The sequence below is a fragment of the Atractosteus spatula genome, chromosome 21 (assembly GCF_055471065.1).
Source record: "Atractosteus spatula isolate fAtrSpa1 chromosome 21, fAtrSpa1.hap1, whole genome shotgun sequence".
Classification (NCBI taxonomy): Eukaryota; Metazoa; Chordata; class Actinopteri; order Semionotiformes; family Lepisosteidae; genus Atractosteus; species Atractosteus spatula.
The window spans coordinates 11,293,047-11,312,404 of NC_142726.1; the positions used below are offsets into that span (position 1 = coordinate 11,293,047).

General features: G+C 35.4%; 1 protein-coding gene across 1 annotated transcript; it reads right to left on the reverse strand.

The window, feature by feature from the left end:
• Window positions 1-3,602: 3,602 nt before the first annotated feature.
• Window positions 3,603-5,722, reverse strand: hrh3 (histamine receptor H3). Its single transcript, XM_088938986.1, has 3 exons — window positions 5,395-5,722; window positions 5,004-5,170; window positions 3,603-4,487 (listed from the first exon to the last, which is right to left on the reverse strand). Exons 1-3 carry the CDS (start codon window positions 5,720-5,722, stop codon window positions 3,603-3,605), a joined length of 1,380 nt encoding a protein of 459 aa, XP_088795112.1.
• Between the last annotated feature and the right edge of the window lie 13,636 nt (window positions 5,723-19,358).

Below are 19,358 nucleotides of genomic sequence, written 5' to 3' on the forward strand. Positions count from 1 at the left end.
ATACATCCCTCCACTAATTCTGTGATTTAGTGATAAGGTAACAAACTCTTTATTCTGCAAAAGGTATACTGTATATGCTGAAATGCTTCTTTTGATGCTTAGTATGTATTTCAGGGACAAAAACAGTTTTCAATTCATGTAGTCTCTTGTGCAAACTTTATTTTTGGAAAGATTAGTATTTCAGGTTAACAAAAAATTGTAAACCAACGTAGAAATGTTGAAGTACAATCTTATCCATATTCACTTGTTTGTGGGAAAAAATATCATTTGACAAACTTTATTCTTCCAGGCAGTTCATTTACAAAAAATGACAATATATAAAATAATATTCACATACAGTACATAAACATTAGCACAAAATTATGAACACAATACTTTTTTTATTTCCATGAATTTGTAATATACAATTTTTTTCAATGGTTTCTGGAAAAATTAAGACAACTTTGTAATCTTTTGCAGTGAGTATTGAGCCACCTATTTCTGTTCAATGGTATGAACAGGAATACTAAATGGAAGGCTTTTTTGAAGGGTGGAGGATTAATAAGCCCTTACTGGGTAACCTGTGTGGCCTTTAAGTCCCTGACCTGTGATGCGGTATGCTTGTGCATATTCACTAAGGATACCCTGGCCACATTTACCCTACCAAACTACAATGGCACAACACTAAATTACCCAACAATAATGCTTAATTTGTTCAGAAGCCAAAAATTGCAAAGCTGCAGAGAAACAGATTTTAAGCCCTAAAATGTATATCAATTCAGTGGATGTCTATAGTTTAATTTCCTTGTTCTTAAATCATGCAAAACACATTTATTCTGTCCATACTGATAAAATGAAAAAATATATTTTTTAAAATATCTAATATTAAATATATTTAAAGTCTTCTAAAATTTTCTCCTATAAATGACATAAAATTTTGACATTTTTTAAAATTGCAGTTATAAGCAAATCTTAATTACAATAATCTGGGTAGAAAGATTTTTTTTTACAGTGATGTTTAATAAGATAGCATTTGGTAACAGCATGACTCTTCATCTTCTGTAAAGGAACATGTTATGTAGTCAGATGCTGACCACTAGTTGCCTAGAAACTGATTTTTGTTTGCAGCACTTGTGGGGGGGGGGGGGGTTCGATTGCTTTGATTACATGGCTCAAGTCAATATAGTTCCACAAATTTAAGGACTAAAGTATTATACATCCATTCACATAATTCTGAGACATTTTTTTCACAGCTTTCTCAATGTAATGCTTTTTATTGTCAAATTGTAAACATAGGATGAACTAGGGCTTCTAAAACGGAGAAAAACAGGTGAACATCTCCAAAAACTTTAGTAATCATCCTAAATTATACTATACATATATATCAATACGGGGTGGTGAATGGTCAAATTCTGTGATGAAATTAATGGGGTTCCACAGGGATCTATTGTGGAACCACTCATAATTTGGATTGGTAATCTGGAATCTGGTACATTTATTAAACAATTCAGTTTTGCAGATGATGCCACAGTATGAGGATTAGCCAAAGGGATTTTAAAACTCCTCGCAGATAACAAAGAGTGTTATTAGAAGATTGAAGAAACATGAAACACAGTTGAGCTGTCTCAACTATGAATACAGTGCTGTGAAAAAGTAAGTACACCCCATGAAAAGGTGTGTGTTTTTCAACATATTTGCATGTATGGATATTTGATCTTCATTTCAACAATATTGATAGATAAAGGTGATCTAATTTAACAAATAACAATTTAAATGATTCTTTGCAATCATTTATTCAACAAAAAAAAAATAGAAATGCAATTGTCTTCTGTGGAAAAAATAAGTAAACCCCCTAGCTTCAATAGCTGGTGTTGCCCCCTTTGGCAGAAATCACTTCTTGTAGGCGTTTCTTGTAATTGTCCATCAGTCTCCACATCGACTTGGAGAAAATTTTGCCCACTTCTCCTGACAGAACTCCTTCAACTGTGTGATGTTTGAGGGCTTTCTTGTATGTACTGCCCGCTACAAGCCCACCCACAGCATTTCTATGGGGTTTGACTTGGCCATTCCATAGCCCTACATTTCTTCTTTTTTGAGCCATTCTTTTGTGGATTTACTTGAGTGTTTTGAGTCATTGTCTTGTTGTAAGGTCCACTTACAGTTCAGCTTCAGCTTTTTGACAGATGGCCTCACGTGCCCCTCTAGTACTCTCTGGTACAATGTGGAATTCATGGTTGACAATGATAACAAGCTGGCCAGGCCTTGAGGCAGAAAAGCATCCCCAAACCATAATGCTTCCACTACCATGCTTTACAGTTGGTATGAGGTTCTTTTGGTCAAAGGCAGTTTTTGGTTTTTGCCAAATATGACGTCTGGCATTGTGGCCAAACAGCTCTAACTTTGTCTCATCCGTCCAAAGCACATTGTTCCAATAGTCCTGATCTTCATCAAGGTGTTGTCTGTCAAACTTCAGTTATGCATCTATATATTTTTTTGAGAGCAGAGGCATCTTCCTTCCTAACCTCGCATGTACAGTAGGGCAAAGTTGTGCAGTCTCTTTCGGATGGTTGACTCATGTATTTTGCCACTGACTGAGGCAAGACTTGCCTGTAAATCCCTTGATGTTATCCTGGGGTTCTTGGAGACTTCCTGCAGCATCTTTTGATCAGCTCTTGGTCTGCATTTGGTGAGACAACCTGGGCTGGATAGATTGCCAGTGGTTTGAAATTTTCTCCATTTGTAGATGATCTTTTGGACAGTGGAGTGATTGGCTACACATTGCTTGGAAATGGCTTTAAAACCCTTCCCAGACACATTGGCATCAACAATTTTTCTTCTGAGGGCCTCAGAGAGGTCTTTTGACCTTGGCATGATGTAGCCACACACCTCAATTGCTAAGACCAAACCAGAGCACAGCTTTCTGATGTTTATATAAGGCAGTGCCCTTACGTTACTCTCTAAAGATGTTCTAAACATTTGCACCTGTTTTGGTGCACCTGATTCTAATTTTAGGCATTTGATGCAATGATAAAAGTAGGGGTGTACTAACTTTTTCCCCACAAGGAAATTGCATTTCTGTTGATTTACATAGTACAAATGAGTGCAAAATGTGATTTTTCAATGTTATTTTTTAAAATTAGATCACCTTTATCTAACGGTATTGCTGAAATGACGATCAAATATCCTTTTGTCCTGAAATGTAAAAAAAGACAAACCTTTTCATGGGGTGTACTTACTTTTTCACACCACTGTACATTTTCAGTCTCACAATGGAACTATGATTCCACCTTACATCTTGAAACAAGGCAGTATCTATGCAAACACCAACTTTAGGAATATTAAACAGATGTCACATGACAATGAAAAATACAAACATTTTAATAGCACAAAACTACATAAATGTACTTTCATTTAAACATGTATGTACTGTATGTAACTGCTATGCTTATACACAATCCAAGTTATTTTTTTTTCAAACATAGAAAAACTACCATTCAGGATACACATCTTACATAACTCAGTGCACATTTATAAATACAAACAGCAGGATTATGATTCGATTCCCTCTAACACTTCATCATTGTGCCGAAGAAAACAATCACAGTAAAAAAATAAGGGTCTTTTTAGCACTTCTGCTCAAAATAGTGAGGCTGGATTTTTATTTTTCTGGGACAGAGCAATTTCATAAATGCTTTTCTGAAACTCATGTGACACAGGGGGTACAGAACAGGATTGATGGAGGAGTTAATCCACAAAAGCCAGAACGAGATCTCATAGAGATAGTGTTGCACACACTGGCCATGACAGGCAGCCCGGATGATCATAAGCAGGGTATACGGAGCCCAGCATAAACCGAACACACAGACGATCACTGCTAAAGACTTGGCCACCTTTTTATCCCTGGAAAGCCTAAAGCGACTTGCAATGCTAGTGGCCACATCAGACCTGCGCTGTGTGCCATAAAACTGTTCTACAGGTTTGTAACAGCTGTCACCATGTTGTTGGATTAGGTCTTCCATTTGTAAAGGTGGCAAGTCTATGGACTGACAATCGATTTTCTTAGCACTGCTCTCTCCCACTGACACTTTGGCACTGGCAACCTGACAGCTCTTGGTTTTCCTCCCCTCACTCCTTCCAGCTGCAGGCCTGACAAAAAACACCTGCCGTTTCTTGCTACTGCCTTGAAATTCCATTTCACAGTCTCCTGGCCCTGCTGTCAGGTGATCGTTCCTCATGAGGTTGCGCTTCCTGATATTGATGTAGATGCTGAGGTTGAAGTATGTTACACTTATGAAGGGTGTGAAAAACTCCACTGTTGAGGCTGTCATAAGAAAATACCAGTTGAAATAAAATTCAGCGTAACACTCGCCCTCTGGTACAATGCTCTTCCCAGCAATGTGCTCCCAGCTGATAATGGCTGGGCCATAAAGCAGAAAGGCAGCCAGCCACACACTGGCCATCTTCAGCACTACGTCTCGCGTGATCCCTTTCTGGCACCTGTAGCTCACCTGATAGGAAAGGGAATGCAAACAGACAGGTAACATCAACCAAAAGTCTTTAAAGAAATGATTGTATAATTTAACAGAACTGAGTGAAAGCCATTAAAATAAATGTTTTGTGTTTCCTGCATTTGTATTGTAGAATACCAATGCAGATCACGTCCAGAACAAACTGTTAAAATATCTGGTTTGAACATAACAGGAGAACAAACAGGTATTACATAATTATACCACACTAAAAATGACCATCGTATCATTCAAAATAATATAGCTTCTTAAGCAGTATAGTAGCAATCTTACAGATATAAACTTTAGCACTGAAATACAACATTTTTTAAAGCTTCTTATGCTTCAGTGTCAGTATGTGTTTTTATATCTATGTATGGAAAAGAGCATTGCATCTTGTATAGTCCATGTATTAGGAAGAGTATAATATTATTATACATACATATGTTCTAAGTTTTTACTCTGAAATGTAGGAACACACTAGCAATGCTAAGTCTTGAGCTTTTGCGGTTTTCTTACCGCTCTGGTGACTGAAATAAATCTGTCGAAGCTGATGAGGACAATGTTGAACACAGACGCCGAGCAGAGCATGTAGTCCACCACGAGCCACAGTTTACAAAGACCTCGTCCAAGTTTCCATTCACCAGTCAGAACATACGGAATATAGACTGGAATGCAAAAGCCACCTGAAGAGACAATTCACAAAAACCACGGTAATAGTGAAAGTAAAAGAAACTCTATTGCTTGATATTCCTTGACAACAACAATGCGTTGATGAATGACGAATATTAAAATGGTACACGCTTATTTTTTTATAGTAATGTGCGTTTTCGTGCAAGTTGACACGTCAGTGAAAGATTCTTAGAATTAAAAAAAACATTTTGATAATATTGCAAATTGCAATACTCACCCACGAGAAAGTCAGCTATAGCTAAATTTAGAAAGAAAAAGTTGCCTTGAGTTCGCAAACTTTTCTCCACAGCAAATGCGAGGATTACGAGTGCATTGCCAAGGACGGTGGCGAAGACGAGAAGAGTCATCAGTACTGCCAAAAACACAGAGACGGATGGAGAGAATTGTCCATGGTAGAGAGCCCGTGTGTTCTCTAAATCCTTCGCAGAGACATTTCCCAGGGGAACGAGGGTGTCATTCATCAGCAAAACGTCCGATTCCATACTTAGTTTAGCAGGTGTCGTTGTTTCGTAGTTTAAAGATGTAGAATAAAACGCGGATTGCATTGTTGCGGTCGTTGGCAAAATTTCATTCTTAAGCAAGAAATAGAAGCCGGTATTAAATCTATAGTAAGGGACAACACCAGCGCGTAAATGGCAATGCGTAAAAGGGGTTTGTCGGACGCTGTGGGGTAACAGTGGAAGTCTGAGACCTTGTAGAAACCGAGCATCTTTTATACAGGCAAGGACGCCTGCGTATTGTGGGTTGATTTTGAGGCTTTCAGAGTGAGTGGGTGAGTTCTACGCTTATAGAAATAAGCTTTCTCCGAGAGGTGCAGTCCCTGAACACGGGTTGTAACATCAAGCATTTTACATCAATCAACAGCACGTCTGAAGAACTGAAATGTAAAAAGAGGAAAACGAACAAGATTGAAACTATATAGTTTTGATCAGTTTATAAACGTTTATTGCTTCCTAACGTTCTTAACCCATTACAATATGCTTCTCTGCCAAATCCTTACATTAACAATTCAGAGCATGTCTATTAGTTTCACAAAAATCTGATACATAAACTGACTCTGGTGTGTTGTTTGTGAATACCTTTCAAATCCTTAGCAGGGGATGACTTATAAAATGAAAAAAAAAAGATTTTTATTATCACAGCTGATTCTTCTAATTAAATGCCATGGCAGATGCACTTGTTTCCTTTGCCATTTAATACAGTATGAAGGCTGTCTCTTGGCTCTGCATAATATTTTGTGTTTTGACCTACCATTATTAACTCCAAGTAATAGTCCTGGTATATTTTTTAGATACATACCAGACCTTCAAATTCTGTGCAATCAGTTTTGGAAAGCTGATTCTATTGAACATTTATTATGCCATCATTTACTTTATTATTAATAAAACATAATCAAAGCACATACAAAATATCTTGCAAGGAAATGACCACCTCCTAGTTACCAGATAATAAGAGCAAAACTCTGGAGAAAAAAATCCTCTGATCTTATAAATGTGATGCTTCTCTGTGATCTTAGACCTAAAGGTTGAATGTTCCAACTGCATTTATAAACCATGACAAGCTGTGCCAGAGACAGTTATACTGGCAGGTGTTAGAGAAATTGTGAAAAGACTGAGATCAAAGTAGTTCACTAAAACCACTATCATAAGTTATTATCCTGTTTTGAGGCACATATATTAACAAGGACTCATCTTCGAGTTGATGCTGTGTTTAATAAAAGTGATCGAAAATGGAATTCTTTCTGAAGTTTTTCTTTCTTTTACTATTTCTGTTTGAGAAAGAAAAAATGGAGGAAAATGTTTAAGACTGCCTGTATTAAAATGATTTCAGTCCTGGAAGACATGACGGCTTTGTAAATTATTTTCTGAAATTCATAGAATGGCATCTTGATAATGAATCATAAAAATAAACGCAGGCTGTGGAAATGACAGAAAAGAAGTAGCTCTTTAATACATGGTGAGATGTAAGATGAATGATGCAGTCATTTTTATTCCAAGCTCTTATTTCTTTTTTCTGTATGTGTGCCTTTCTGCCTTTTTGTATGTAAAACATAAGGTTAACGTTACACTCCATCAAAAACACCCATTTGAGGATTTTGAAATCCCAGGCTGCTGCTGGGTGAATTTGCTTTTTATTCTTTTTTAGAGGTTATGACAACCTCTTTTAGGTTTTCTGTAAAAAAAAGTCTATCAATGTATTCCTATTTGTCCTTTAAAAAGTGGTATTTCTTTTCTGTGTCAAGGTGCAATCATTTTGGAACCCTAAGGGTATAACCTAATTTACCAAACTATTTTAGTAATTTTAAAATAATGAAATCACAATTGATGGGTGCTTTGTTAATTTGTACAGGAGAAAAAATCTAGAATAAAAAGCTCCCATGACTATATGCAAAAGATGCATGTTTTCAAGATTTGCCCACAATCATTGCTCTTGTATTGCTCCAATCAGTGAGTTCCTTTTGATATTGTTTTTGTCTGCATGCTTATTCAGCAGGGTACTGTAGGGATAAAAAAGCTTGTTGAATAAAGCACCCACACAGTTCAAAAAGATTAAATAACTCTTAGCAATAGCAAAATGTACTCACAAGAATCTATTGAAATACAATCCAATTCAGTATATGAGAAAGTGTTAAAGGCAGGCAATCACCAAAACTTTGCAGAAGAAGTACAATCTATGTTATAAATTGAAGAATCCCAATTTTCCTGTCCTGGGAAAGGCTTTTTTACTTCTTGCTTGTCTAATTACCTGCCAATCACTCTGTTTCTGTTAATTTAATCTCTGCCAATGATCTGCACAGCCTGCAGCCTTAAAGGTGATCTGTTGATGTTATTTAGTCATGGGATCTTGAATTTTGGGTTGGGACCCAAAGCGGATCATGATTGTCGTTCTGGGGAATCACTGCACTGGGAACAGACAGGTGTGAACCTTCACTGCTTGCCCAAGTGTCTTATTTTGCTATTCATTTACAATATGTGCTTATATGCAATCCAGTATGGGGGAGACCCCACCTCCAGAAACGTCCCAGTACCAAAAAGATGGATCATGAGAAAGCAGTGAGCTGTGATGTTATTGTGGGTCCTTCACTAGCAAAGTTTAAGAAACAACAGGACAGAGATTAACATCTTTTAAAAGGTTGATTTTTCAGTCCACCATCTCTATGAGCAGAAGCATTTGGAGGTCTGGCCTTTTTTCTATTATTTCCCATTTTAACACATTTAGTATGCTAGGACTAAGGTATTTTAAGGATTTGTAGGTTATTCAAATGTTCCCTCATGGTTGCCCGATAAAAAAAAAAAAAGATGTATCGTATTTGGATGTGCCTCATTGTGCTTTGAATTTCACAAATGGGAGGTCACTGCCCAAACCAGTTGCATGAAAAATTTAAAAACCTTACACAGGCAGAGACATCAATGTCTTTGTTTAACACGAACACCACTGACAATTACAACTCAGCAGAAATTACTATTTTTGTGACATCTGAGCTGTTCGGGCAATCTGATTGATCATGACATATTCTAATTAGGTGAGTAAATACATGCTAATTATAAGAAACAAAACAGGGGAATGACATGTCATATCTCATCATTGTGAATCACAGGTCTTGTAAAAGGATGGGACACGTGAAATGCCCTGTCAAGTGTCCCTTCCTCCCCCAACACAGCAGCATCACTGCATGTCCACCTGTGTTTTCTTGATAAAGGATATAACGTGCTCTCACCATTTAATAATGGTATCACTGCAGGTACACAGATGTGGTATGTGGTAGGTGTTACATTCACTAAATGGGTTTATTTAGAAAAAGGTTCTCCTGACTGAATTCAGTATAATCAGGGATACTCTGGCATGTAACCTGTATTTGCAGCACAGAGTTACTTTTAGCAAAGGGGTAAGAGGGAGGAGGGGCAAAAAAAGATTTTATTTTTGCATATACCCTGGCAGAAATATTTTTAACAGCTTGTGCCCTATACAGCAGTTCTAGATGCTGTGCTCCTTAACAATACAGGGCATGGCGAAAGATTCAGTTAATTTCCTGAGAGCTGCCTGCTTCACCCCAGCCTGGTATGAAAATGAATTTTTCTAGTACTTTTTTTCACTCAAAACATGAAACTCCTCTGATTAAAACAGATTCATTTTTAATTTAAACCGGCTCAAAACAGAATATTATATAATGCATGCAACAAACCTAAGCAGATAACATAAGTAGATACTCAAAAATGTTTTGGAAATAAACAAATGTGTTGTGGGAATGTTTTGTTCAAATTGCTCCATGCGATCCTCTATACTGATAGTGCAGAGTCAAATTTTTCAAATTGAAGATATATATACTTGTAAATTATTCAGACCTCACGCTCTTACTTCTTCTACATCCAAGCCAAAGAATATTTAGACACAAACGTATAGTGACTTATAACTAGTTACCATTTTGCAGAGGGGTTAAACAGTATTTATATCACAAACACTTTATTTGGCAACAAAAAGGACAGATTCTGATCACCGGAAAACAAAATATAGCCTACAACTGGTTAAATCACCAGGTTGTAAAAATATTTGAAAAAAAGAAAGATTTTACACTAGTATACTGCCAAAATAATAGGCTAGAATAAAAAAATATTTTGTGTGTGAAAAGCTTTTCTGTGGGTCCTCTCATTTGTTAATGTTATGCATTTATTTTTGCTTAAATAGATGGGTACTTATTATTATTTTTAATTAGGGCAATGCAATATTCTCTAATGTAAACACCAAAGAATAAAATGTAATTCCCTTCATTTTATTGAAACAACTGTCACAAGATGTCAAAAAATGAGTTATGTATTTTTTTAAGTAGGCATACATTTATTACATATGCAAATATGGCATTGTTTTTTTCAGCATAACCTTGATGAATGCATATAGCTAAGTTAATGAGTGTAGCTTAGAAGTCTGATTTTATGTTTTTAACTATATATTTTACTACCGTAGCATAATTAGTGGATCTGGAAATCCCCATCATATTTACCATAGAGGTTTACCGTACTGCTCTTAGTACTGTAATTGCTGATCTTTTACATTTTAAAAATGTAAAAAGGAATAAAGTTGATTGGGAAATCATCTATACTTTGGTGTATTAAACACAAACTCTGCTGTCAACATGTCAGCCCAGTTTCAAGTCTGATCATGATATTTAACAAGTCAATTTTATTCATGATCATATTACCAATGATTAATTATCCCTTTTTAAGTAAACCTTTTACTTTTGTTTTGAAAGAAGAGGTCTTTGGAAAAGCTTTTTTTAACAACATGCTGCTTCCCTTTAAGCTCTTGAGAGGCTGTATCAAAAAGGACAGTCACACCTACTGCACTGCAGTAAAACCAAATGCTTACTGAAGCCTTGTGTGACAAAAATGTTTGAGCTCTGAGCTCCTATTTTTGCATTGAAACTGTATAAATGAAGGTCAATAGAATATGCTGGGTGAAGATTTCATTTTTATATTAATCCAGAGATGCTGTTCAACACTGTTTTGAGGAAAGCTATTGATATATGCAGCAGCCTAGCTAAAACATAAGCTTTCTTTACAAAGCTATATCAATAGAGCTCATCACAGTTCAGGAACATGGTACTATTTTAGTGCTCATGACAAGCTGTGAACGATAGGAGGCTGGGGATTTGAGGAGGCCAAAATGTTCTTCAGAATTTCAGACTAATTTTTATCTGTGATGCAGGAATGGAGAATGTCTGTTTAGTTGCTTGAGGGAGGTGACATTTGAACTTTCTCATCTACTTGCCCTATCTAGAAAGGACTTTTTTAAAAAAGGTATTTTAATGAAAACATTACATAAATGATTATCCACTTGCACTTACAGTCCAAATTTGGACTTAATAAGTCATTAGAAATGTAAATGGACACATTCCAACATAAAAGGCTTACAACTGCTTTTGTTAAATTGAATATTAAGTTCTAAGTCCCTTCTGCATATTTTTAAGACAGATCTTGAGATAATAAATACTCAAACTTAAATGGAATTCCACAGGTATTAAAACATCAAGAAGAATGTCACTTTAATGTAATTTTTTTAATGTAAAAATAAGAGAGAAATTGAATTATTTTTTGAGATTCTTCTGGACCATTTGCAATAGTGGGGCCTAGGTGACCTGAAGAGAGTATTTAAAAGAGAAATAGAGGTTTTTATATATATATACTGTATGTTATAGCTTCCTCCTCTTCATTTTTTTTAGAGCAGATTTCATTCATTTCAGAAGGGGTATCAAGGGTTTATCCCCCAAAAATTCAACTATGAGGAGTCCTTGCTTTTTGAAGGGTTCAAAGTATCATTTCAGATTTGCTCCTAGCCCCTGCATTTTTACATTTATGTTTAAGGTCTCCTTTTATATCATTCCTCAAAAGATTCCATTAACTAATATAAAATGTTTTTGAATGGTCATTTGTATGCTAATTTCAAAGCAAATTATACAGTGCATTCAGTTCCATGAAGACCTGGACAGATTCTAAGTGTATTCGTTTAAACACCTTTCCCTTTGCAAAATGAAAAGCCTTAATGCTTTGAATTTAATTTTCTAATTGATTATGAGTGTTTATTTTTTTGCATAGCCTACATTAATAAGCTATTAACAAATTACTTCATTGAATAATTGTGTTCTACGTTCAAACATTTCCAGTCTTTAATTCTGAGCTGAAGAAAACATTTCTCTTTAAAAGAGGAACAAGCAGATGATGTGATAATTAGCAATTATTCTGTGAAGTAAACTTTAAATGTATTGTGTAGAGGATGATTCAGGTCCAATGAACAATGTACTGAAGAAATGGGTGTACGTTTAATAAGCATTAGAATTAAAATGATGAATATTTCCCTCTAATGGGGCTCTTTACATATGTTGACATAAATAGTAAAGGTTAAAAAAGCCTTCTTATGTAGATATTAAGACCAATGAATATGCCTCTCTTAAAAAAATCGTATTATATTTTCTTATAACAAAAGCATGTCTTCCTTATGTAAGACTATGAAATTAGATTGAAGAAGGCTCCATGGCCGAAACGTTGTGTTCTCTTTCTTCTTTTTTTCAGCATGGAATAAACCTATTACTTGTTCCTTTGCAGCCTACGCATGCTGACGCAGCTCCCCACCTGAACTACCCATATGAAATTAGATGTTTAAATTGAAATTGCCATTCAGTGAATTCTGAATAACTCCATATTCTATGCATCTAAATTGAAAGGGTTGAAATAATTTTATGCTATAAAAGCTTATGGGGTATTATTTTAGTATTGGGGTCCTCTGTAAGCAATGTGCTAATTCTTTATGAATGATATACTACATTTTTACAAATTATGAGCACACTCTGTTTTCAGTAATAGATCACTAATATACTGTATACCCTGCATGTTTTACAGCTAAGATCTGCTATGTATTGGTCATTTTCTAGCACTCAGCAAGCTGTGTTTCATCAATAAGTTACATTAAGTTTATTCATTTATTCAAGTATCAAAAGACACTTTTAACCAAATACTTCTTGATGAATAATTCTGACATAAAGTATGCGTGACCTCTTATTATGGCTCCTTATGAGGGTTTACACCATAGAAAGGCAAACTATTTCCAAATCCAAATGTATAAGAATGGTATTTAATTAATTATAGAGCAATATGAATGATACAACCACAGTTTCAAGTAGGAAAAGCTTCCTCAGTTACTGTGCCTCTACACTGAAGTGTACAAGCAGCCTCTGCAGAAACACCAATGAAAAACAAATGCCAAGCATTTCTGAAATGTGAAGATCAATGTGAATGGAATCCAACTGTGAATGCATTTGGTCATGTGTCAAGAATTTGCAGTTTCAAAATTAGATCAGTAAAGAAAGTATACTGTAGCTCTTTCTGCTTCCTATAAAGACAACTACGATATAGGATTATAAAATAATACATATACCCAATGAATCTTGGACCTAGTCCAATGATGGAAACCTTTAATGTAATAAAGAACTGCTGTGGCTCCTTCCTAGTATTGTAATAATTAGTCTTTTAAACTGTAGTATTTCAAACTGTAGTATGTCTTTTCCAACTGCTCATTTAAAATGCCTAGAAAATCTCAAGAGATTTTAATTCATATTCAAAATGCTTCCTGATTCTGAATGTTTGAAAAAATACAAGATAAATAAATAATAAAAAACATGATGCAGCTGTTCTGTATCATGAGCGTAGTTCTCTGAAGAGCCTGATCCTCCCTCTTAACTAACCATTAATCAGTGGGAATTCAATTCACATCTTTTTTCTTTTTCTTGTTATAAAATAAGAACAGCAATTTCCAACACAGTAAAGAAGCACCACTTATTGTTTTTTTCATCCATTTTTAACCTTTTAGTTAAACTAATTCAGACAGCTTTCTTACATACTGTATGATGAATGGACAGGGACGTGGGTTGAGCTGCCTGAGTTCCTTGCTCAGCAGCTACTGTAGATGAATATAGTCATTAATCCAGAGCTCAGGTTTTTATTATGAGAACAAGACTGAATAAAGACAAAACAATTACCAGAGCCTAACTGCTTCCTCTCTGAAAGGACTAGCCATATAGAGTTTATCCTGGAGTTCCCGGGGTGTTGAGAGTATGTGGTGTCTGATGTAAGTAATTAGGCTTGTTTTAATGGGTTACTTTGAACCCTATTGCTAAGATTGCTACTGAGATTAAGTTAAGAATTTAAGAACAGGTAGATCATTGATCGAGAAGATGTAGTCATCCATCAGCAACGTGCTGCCTTCTATTTTTCTGGATAAGATGGGAGCTCAATCCTTTTTCCTATAGCATGAGGAGTAACAGATCACTGATTATAAAGAGGTCCCACTTTTATTAATATTATATCTAGACAGGGATTCCCCAACAAGCTTTCTAGGTGGTGATACGGTGGATTAAAAGACAGAAAATGACTCATCTCTGAATTGCTGGAAACTGCTATTCCTCTTACTGTCGGTTTCATAATTTAGTCTACAGTATTGCAAAACTCGAGGGCCAAAAAAAAAAAAGGAAATATCGTACTAAAATAACATAGTACAGTACATCACATGAACCAATTCAAAATATATATTTTTTTAACATCAAGACTTAGATGAATAATATTCTTGTTTATACTTACTAATACAATCAATCCACCATTAAGGCACAACATGTACCTCAATGACGTGTGGCAGCCATTATATGCCACTTGCCTCACTACTAACACACGCCTGATCTTTTAGAAAAATGGAAAATTGCTTGATTAACTGAAGGGGTTCTTTAGGCTGTACGTAGTTAAAGATCACATGGTTTTGTACAAAGACTGTACTATGGGTTCTTTAATGACCAAGTAGTCAGGACCTTGGCTTAACACTTTAAGAAATAAGAAATGTCCAGATTACTTTTCACAACCCTAATACTTGATGAATTGTGTTGCTTTAAATTTAGGCCTGAATATTTCTTAACACTGTTCCATTGTGTGTCATTGCCATTACATGAATCACACATGCCAACAAGTTACACATCTGATTTCAAATTATTTTTTCAAGGATAAGATGAAATACTCCCTATCATGTTTTATAACTAACAGCTATTCAAATTAAATGTACAGATGTAAATTTCATTTTTTTAAATCAAAGCTGTATTTGTTCTTTTGGGAAAATTTGGGTGCTAATGACAATTTGGAGAGGAAAGCTTTGTATGGTCTGCACACAGAAAGTAATTTTTTACTTAACTTGTATGTATTTTTACCTCATGAATAGACATGTGGGTAAACATGAAAGGAAGAATCTTGCCCTTTGAATGATACTTGAAACACTTACATTAGGTAGTTCCTTTGTAGTCCTTCATCTGAAAAATAATTAGAGTGCGTAGGCTTTTAAGGCAAAATATTTACAATCTACTGTGCATGATTCTATTAGAAAATCAAATATGCAATGATCAAATGACAATTATCATAATTAATAAATTTATCTTTGAACATTATTTTGTATATCTTATTATTACTATTGTTATAGATTTTGGTTATTTATTGATCTTTCAGATTTTCCAATAATTACAAGACACAGAAAATGAAGATACATAAGAAAGTAGTACTCTTTTCTCCAGTTTTGAGAGGCTTTAATGCACATAATTATGTTAGAGTGAATCACAGCAGGGATGATCGGAAAGAAACTAAAATTAGTTTTAGCCTGGAGAAGTTCACTAGAGTGTATAAAATTTATCCTTAAAGGGATGTTGCATTTGCATCATGTATAAGATGTAGTGATGTACAGTATAGGACATTTTACTGTAGGTGTCAGTTATTTAAGAAGGTCTGATTTGTAAATGAAAATGGCAACAGCTAAGAAATATCTCCAATAAAAGGGCATTTACACCACAGCTGCTGATGCCTTCAGGCTGCCTGTATTTCATGAAGATAATTTCAGATGCCAAACATTGAACGCAGAGGAAATGTAGTACAGATTTTTTTCTTTATTTTTGCTATTACAATCTTCCACCCCAAAAGCACATATCTTGGTCATGTCCATGAGTTGAAAAGACAGTGGCCCAGGTCAAAACACTTCTTTATTTCGATTGATTGGAATCCTTCTGGAGAAATCGAAGGAAGACAGGACAGGGGCTAGAAAAGCATAGTTCTAAAGATTGCCCTCACTTTCCTTGTAAGTAACTATTACAGGATTCAGTCACTCCAGCAGGACAGTGTGAAAAACATCTCTGTTGACAAAAAGTCAATTTTGTTTCCTGGACATTTAAACATGCACTAAAACACTGAAATGTATTTATGAAAAAGAAGAGTTCAATGTTATTACACATTGTTTCAGATGAGAGTTTTGAGCTTTGGAACATTGTGAGACTGCTCCTTTGGGTATCTGGTCCATTTTTGTTTGACATCTATTCCAGTAGGGTACTCAAAAGTAAAACAGCGAAGGAGAACGAACTTGACCATGTACGTGTTTTCCATTGATTTTTTGTTGCCTCTGAGTTCTTTTTTAATTTTGATATTGAACGAGACTCGATTTGTTATTCAATTAGATAAAAAGCTCTGAAAGGAGAAGGTTTGTTTTTCAGAGCTCAGGCTTGTCATTAGGGATGGGATATATCCCCCTCTTGAAAGGCAGAATGGCTTTGAACATTGTGGTTGCTATGGCTACATTGGGCACTAGAATACATTATGGTCAGGTTTTCTTTATTGCTACTGACACCTAATTGGGTTGTCATCACCTGCTAAAGATTGGCAAAGAATTACCAGTCTAAAAGTCAAAATACATTACTAAAGTTTTAAATCACTGAAAGACACAAAATAAGACTTTATCCTATCTTTCTCTCAATATTTAAATACACTTTAATAATATTGGAAAAGTACTCCCGCTACCACATAATTAAATCAATAAGATTTTAGATAAAGGTTTATACTGCTCCTACTCACCATGCTTGCATAGAAAATAAATATACTGTCCTAAACTAAAAACTGATCTTAAATCTTGATCTCTGCTCTGTTTATCCTTCCATCCCTTTTGTAACCCCTTTATCCAATACAGGGTCATGGGGGAGCAGGAGCCTATCCTGGCAAGCAATGGGTGCAAGGCGGGATACTCCCTGGACAGGACGCTAGTTGTTCTGTTATTATTGAATTGTCGTGTTAACAACTGAACGAGACAGAAAGACAGAACAAACGCAAACAGACAGAACTCTGCCATCAGCCACAAATGTCAGATTTTAAAATCAGACATTATTATAATAATAATTATTATTATTATTACTTTTCTTTATTGTACTCCTTTTGTTGTTGTTGTTGTTGTTGAAGTAAAATTAATCCTTGGCTAGAAATCTGTTAAAATAGGGTGACATGAGCCTGATCAGTAGTGCAGTGGGAGTGGTATTCTGTGACTCACTCCCTGCAGCTCTCTTCTTCCTGTGTTACAAGTGTCATTCCACAAAACCATTGTGCAGGACACCTGCTGGCTCTCTGATGCTTTTTCTGAGTCTCCGGACTAACATGCAGCCAATATTGTGGATAAATGGCTGACCTGGTCTTCAGATGGACACTGTGGAGGGGAATTTCTAATGGTGTGTGTTAATGCCAAATCCCATCACAAGGCTGAAATGTATGTGAAAGGTGTGACAATGATGAGCATGCTTTTTGTGAGGTCAAAACCTACTGAGATAAATTCACAAAGTACTGTAGTTTATTCCAAAAACCTTTTTAGCCCCATTTTCATCCATTCATCCATTTTCTAACCATTTTACATAACACAGGATCGCAGTGGAGTTGGAACCTATCCTATAAGCAATAGGCACAAGGCAGGGTACACACTGGATGGGACGCCAGTTAATTTACCCTATAGACTGTGGGAGGAAACCAGAGTACCTAGACAAAACGTATTAAAAACAGTTTTCCATTAGACAAACTCCATTCAGAAAGCACCCTAGAAATTGAACCAAGGGCCCCAGCACTGCAAGGTACCCATGCTAACCACTGTGTCACTTGCCACCCTAGCCAAATGTTTCTATTTTTAAAGAATTTTTATTTTTCTAATTTAAGTCATTTATTATACTTCAAATATTTTAATGTTGATGAAATATTGCAATATTTAAATTAATACCTGTCAATCTGTTCTTAAGGTTTAGGTTACTGCAGTATGGTTACTCTCTCATCCTACAGATGTATATAATTCATTTGTGTTCATTATTTCCATTTTAAATGTATACTAAGTCACTTTTTTTCCCACTAGTTCATTTAGTATAACAATGATCATTTACTGTATTACCCTACAGTTCCATCCTAAGAAGAAGTACTAAAGGAGCTGAATCCAAAAACCCTAAGGATTTCTCAAAGGATTTGGGAAGAAATGTGACAACCCCAAGTGAATACAATTATTATCTTTACTAAAAATCACAAGGATTAACTGATGAATAAGTATAGATTAAAAAACAATATTTCCTTACATTCATCAGAATTTCCCTTATTTCTAGTAAGTAATGCTGCCGTGTAAGAACATAAGAAAGGTTTGAAAAATTAGGTCATCCACCCCAACTAGCTCATTTGGTAGTTAATAGATAATTATTTCAAGGACCTTATCCAGATATTTCTTGAATGAAATTAAGAAATATAATACATTTGCTTCAACAACATGGCTGGATTGCTTGTTCCATACTTCCACAACCCTTTGTATAAAGAAGTGTCTGTTGATTTTTTTAAATGCACCTCCACACATTTTCCTCTATTTTATATTTCACCATTCGTTTTGGAGAAATCTGCTGGGTTGCTTTGCAACTGCATTTGAGGGTTTTGATCACTTGCATCAGGGCACAAGAAGAGACTTGTGTAGTGCACAAGACGAGACTACACCCTAGACAGGTCACTGGTCTATCACAGGGCAGGTGCACATGCACACACATATACACTAGCACAATACCACGTAGGAACCAGCAAGTTTGGCCCCCTGTAATGCTGGAGGACAGCAATTAAGCAGGTTTTATAAGATAGTCTTAAATAATTTCCGAGCACTTCATACAATATCATTTTGACCACTTAAACAGATGATTTGTTTAATTTAGTTTTCTGCTAATGATCTGAAATTTAAATTCCAACCACTTGAAGCTCTCAAAGACTACAATTGGTCACTTTTGACATAACTGAACTAATTAGCTTACTTAATTAAACTGTATGTGTCCTGTGTCTTTACAAAGTGATGATGAAAGGATGGCCTGTAGACCTGCTGTATTGTGGCTCTTCAGTACCAGAGTTGGCCACCTAGAGCCTAGTCAGCATACCCTTAGAAGGTGGGAGGAAATTGAGAGAACATGCAAACTGTAGTAAAAGTAATAAGTCAGGAATCCAACCCAGCAGCCAAGAGCTGTAAAGCAGTAATATAAATATCTGCCACTCAGCTGTTCTGCTTATGAGCAAAATAATTAGCAAATATTGTTCTTATTACTACTTTTATTACTATTTCATTGTAATTTTTGCATAACACTAAAGCTGACAAAATCAATAATGTCCTATTTTATAAATTGCTTTTCATATTGTTTTTCAGGCTGCTTATCCGATATTGTTACAGCAATCTGCAAACATACAACACTTGTTAATGTTGTTAGCATTGTAAAAATAATCTTCATACAGATTAGCATAATCTTTTATTAACATTGATTTTATATGGTAAAATTGTGTTTTTACCCTTTGCTGGTTTTAAAAA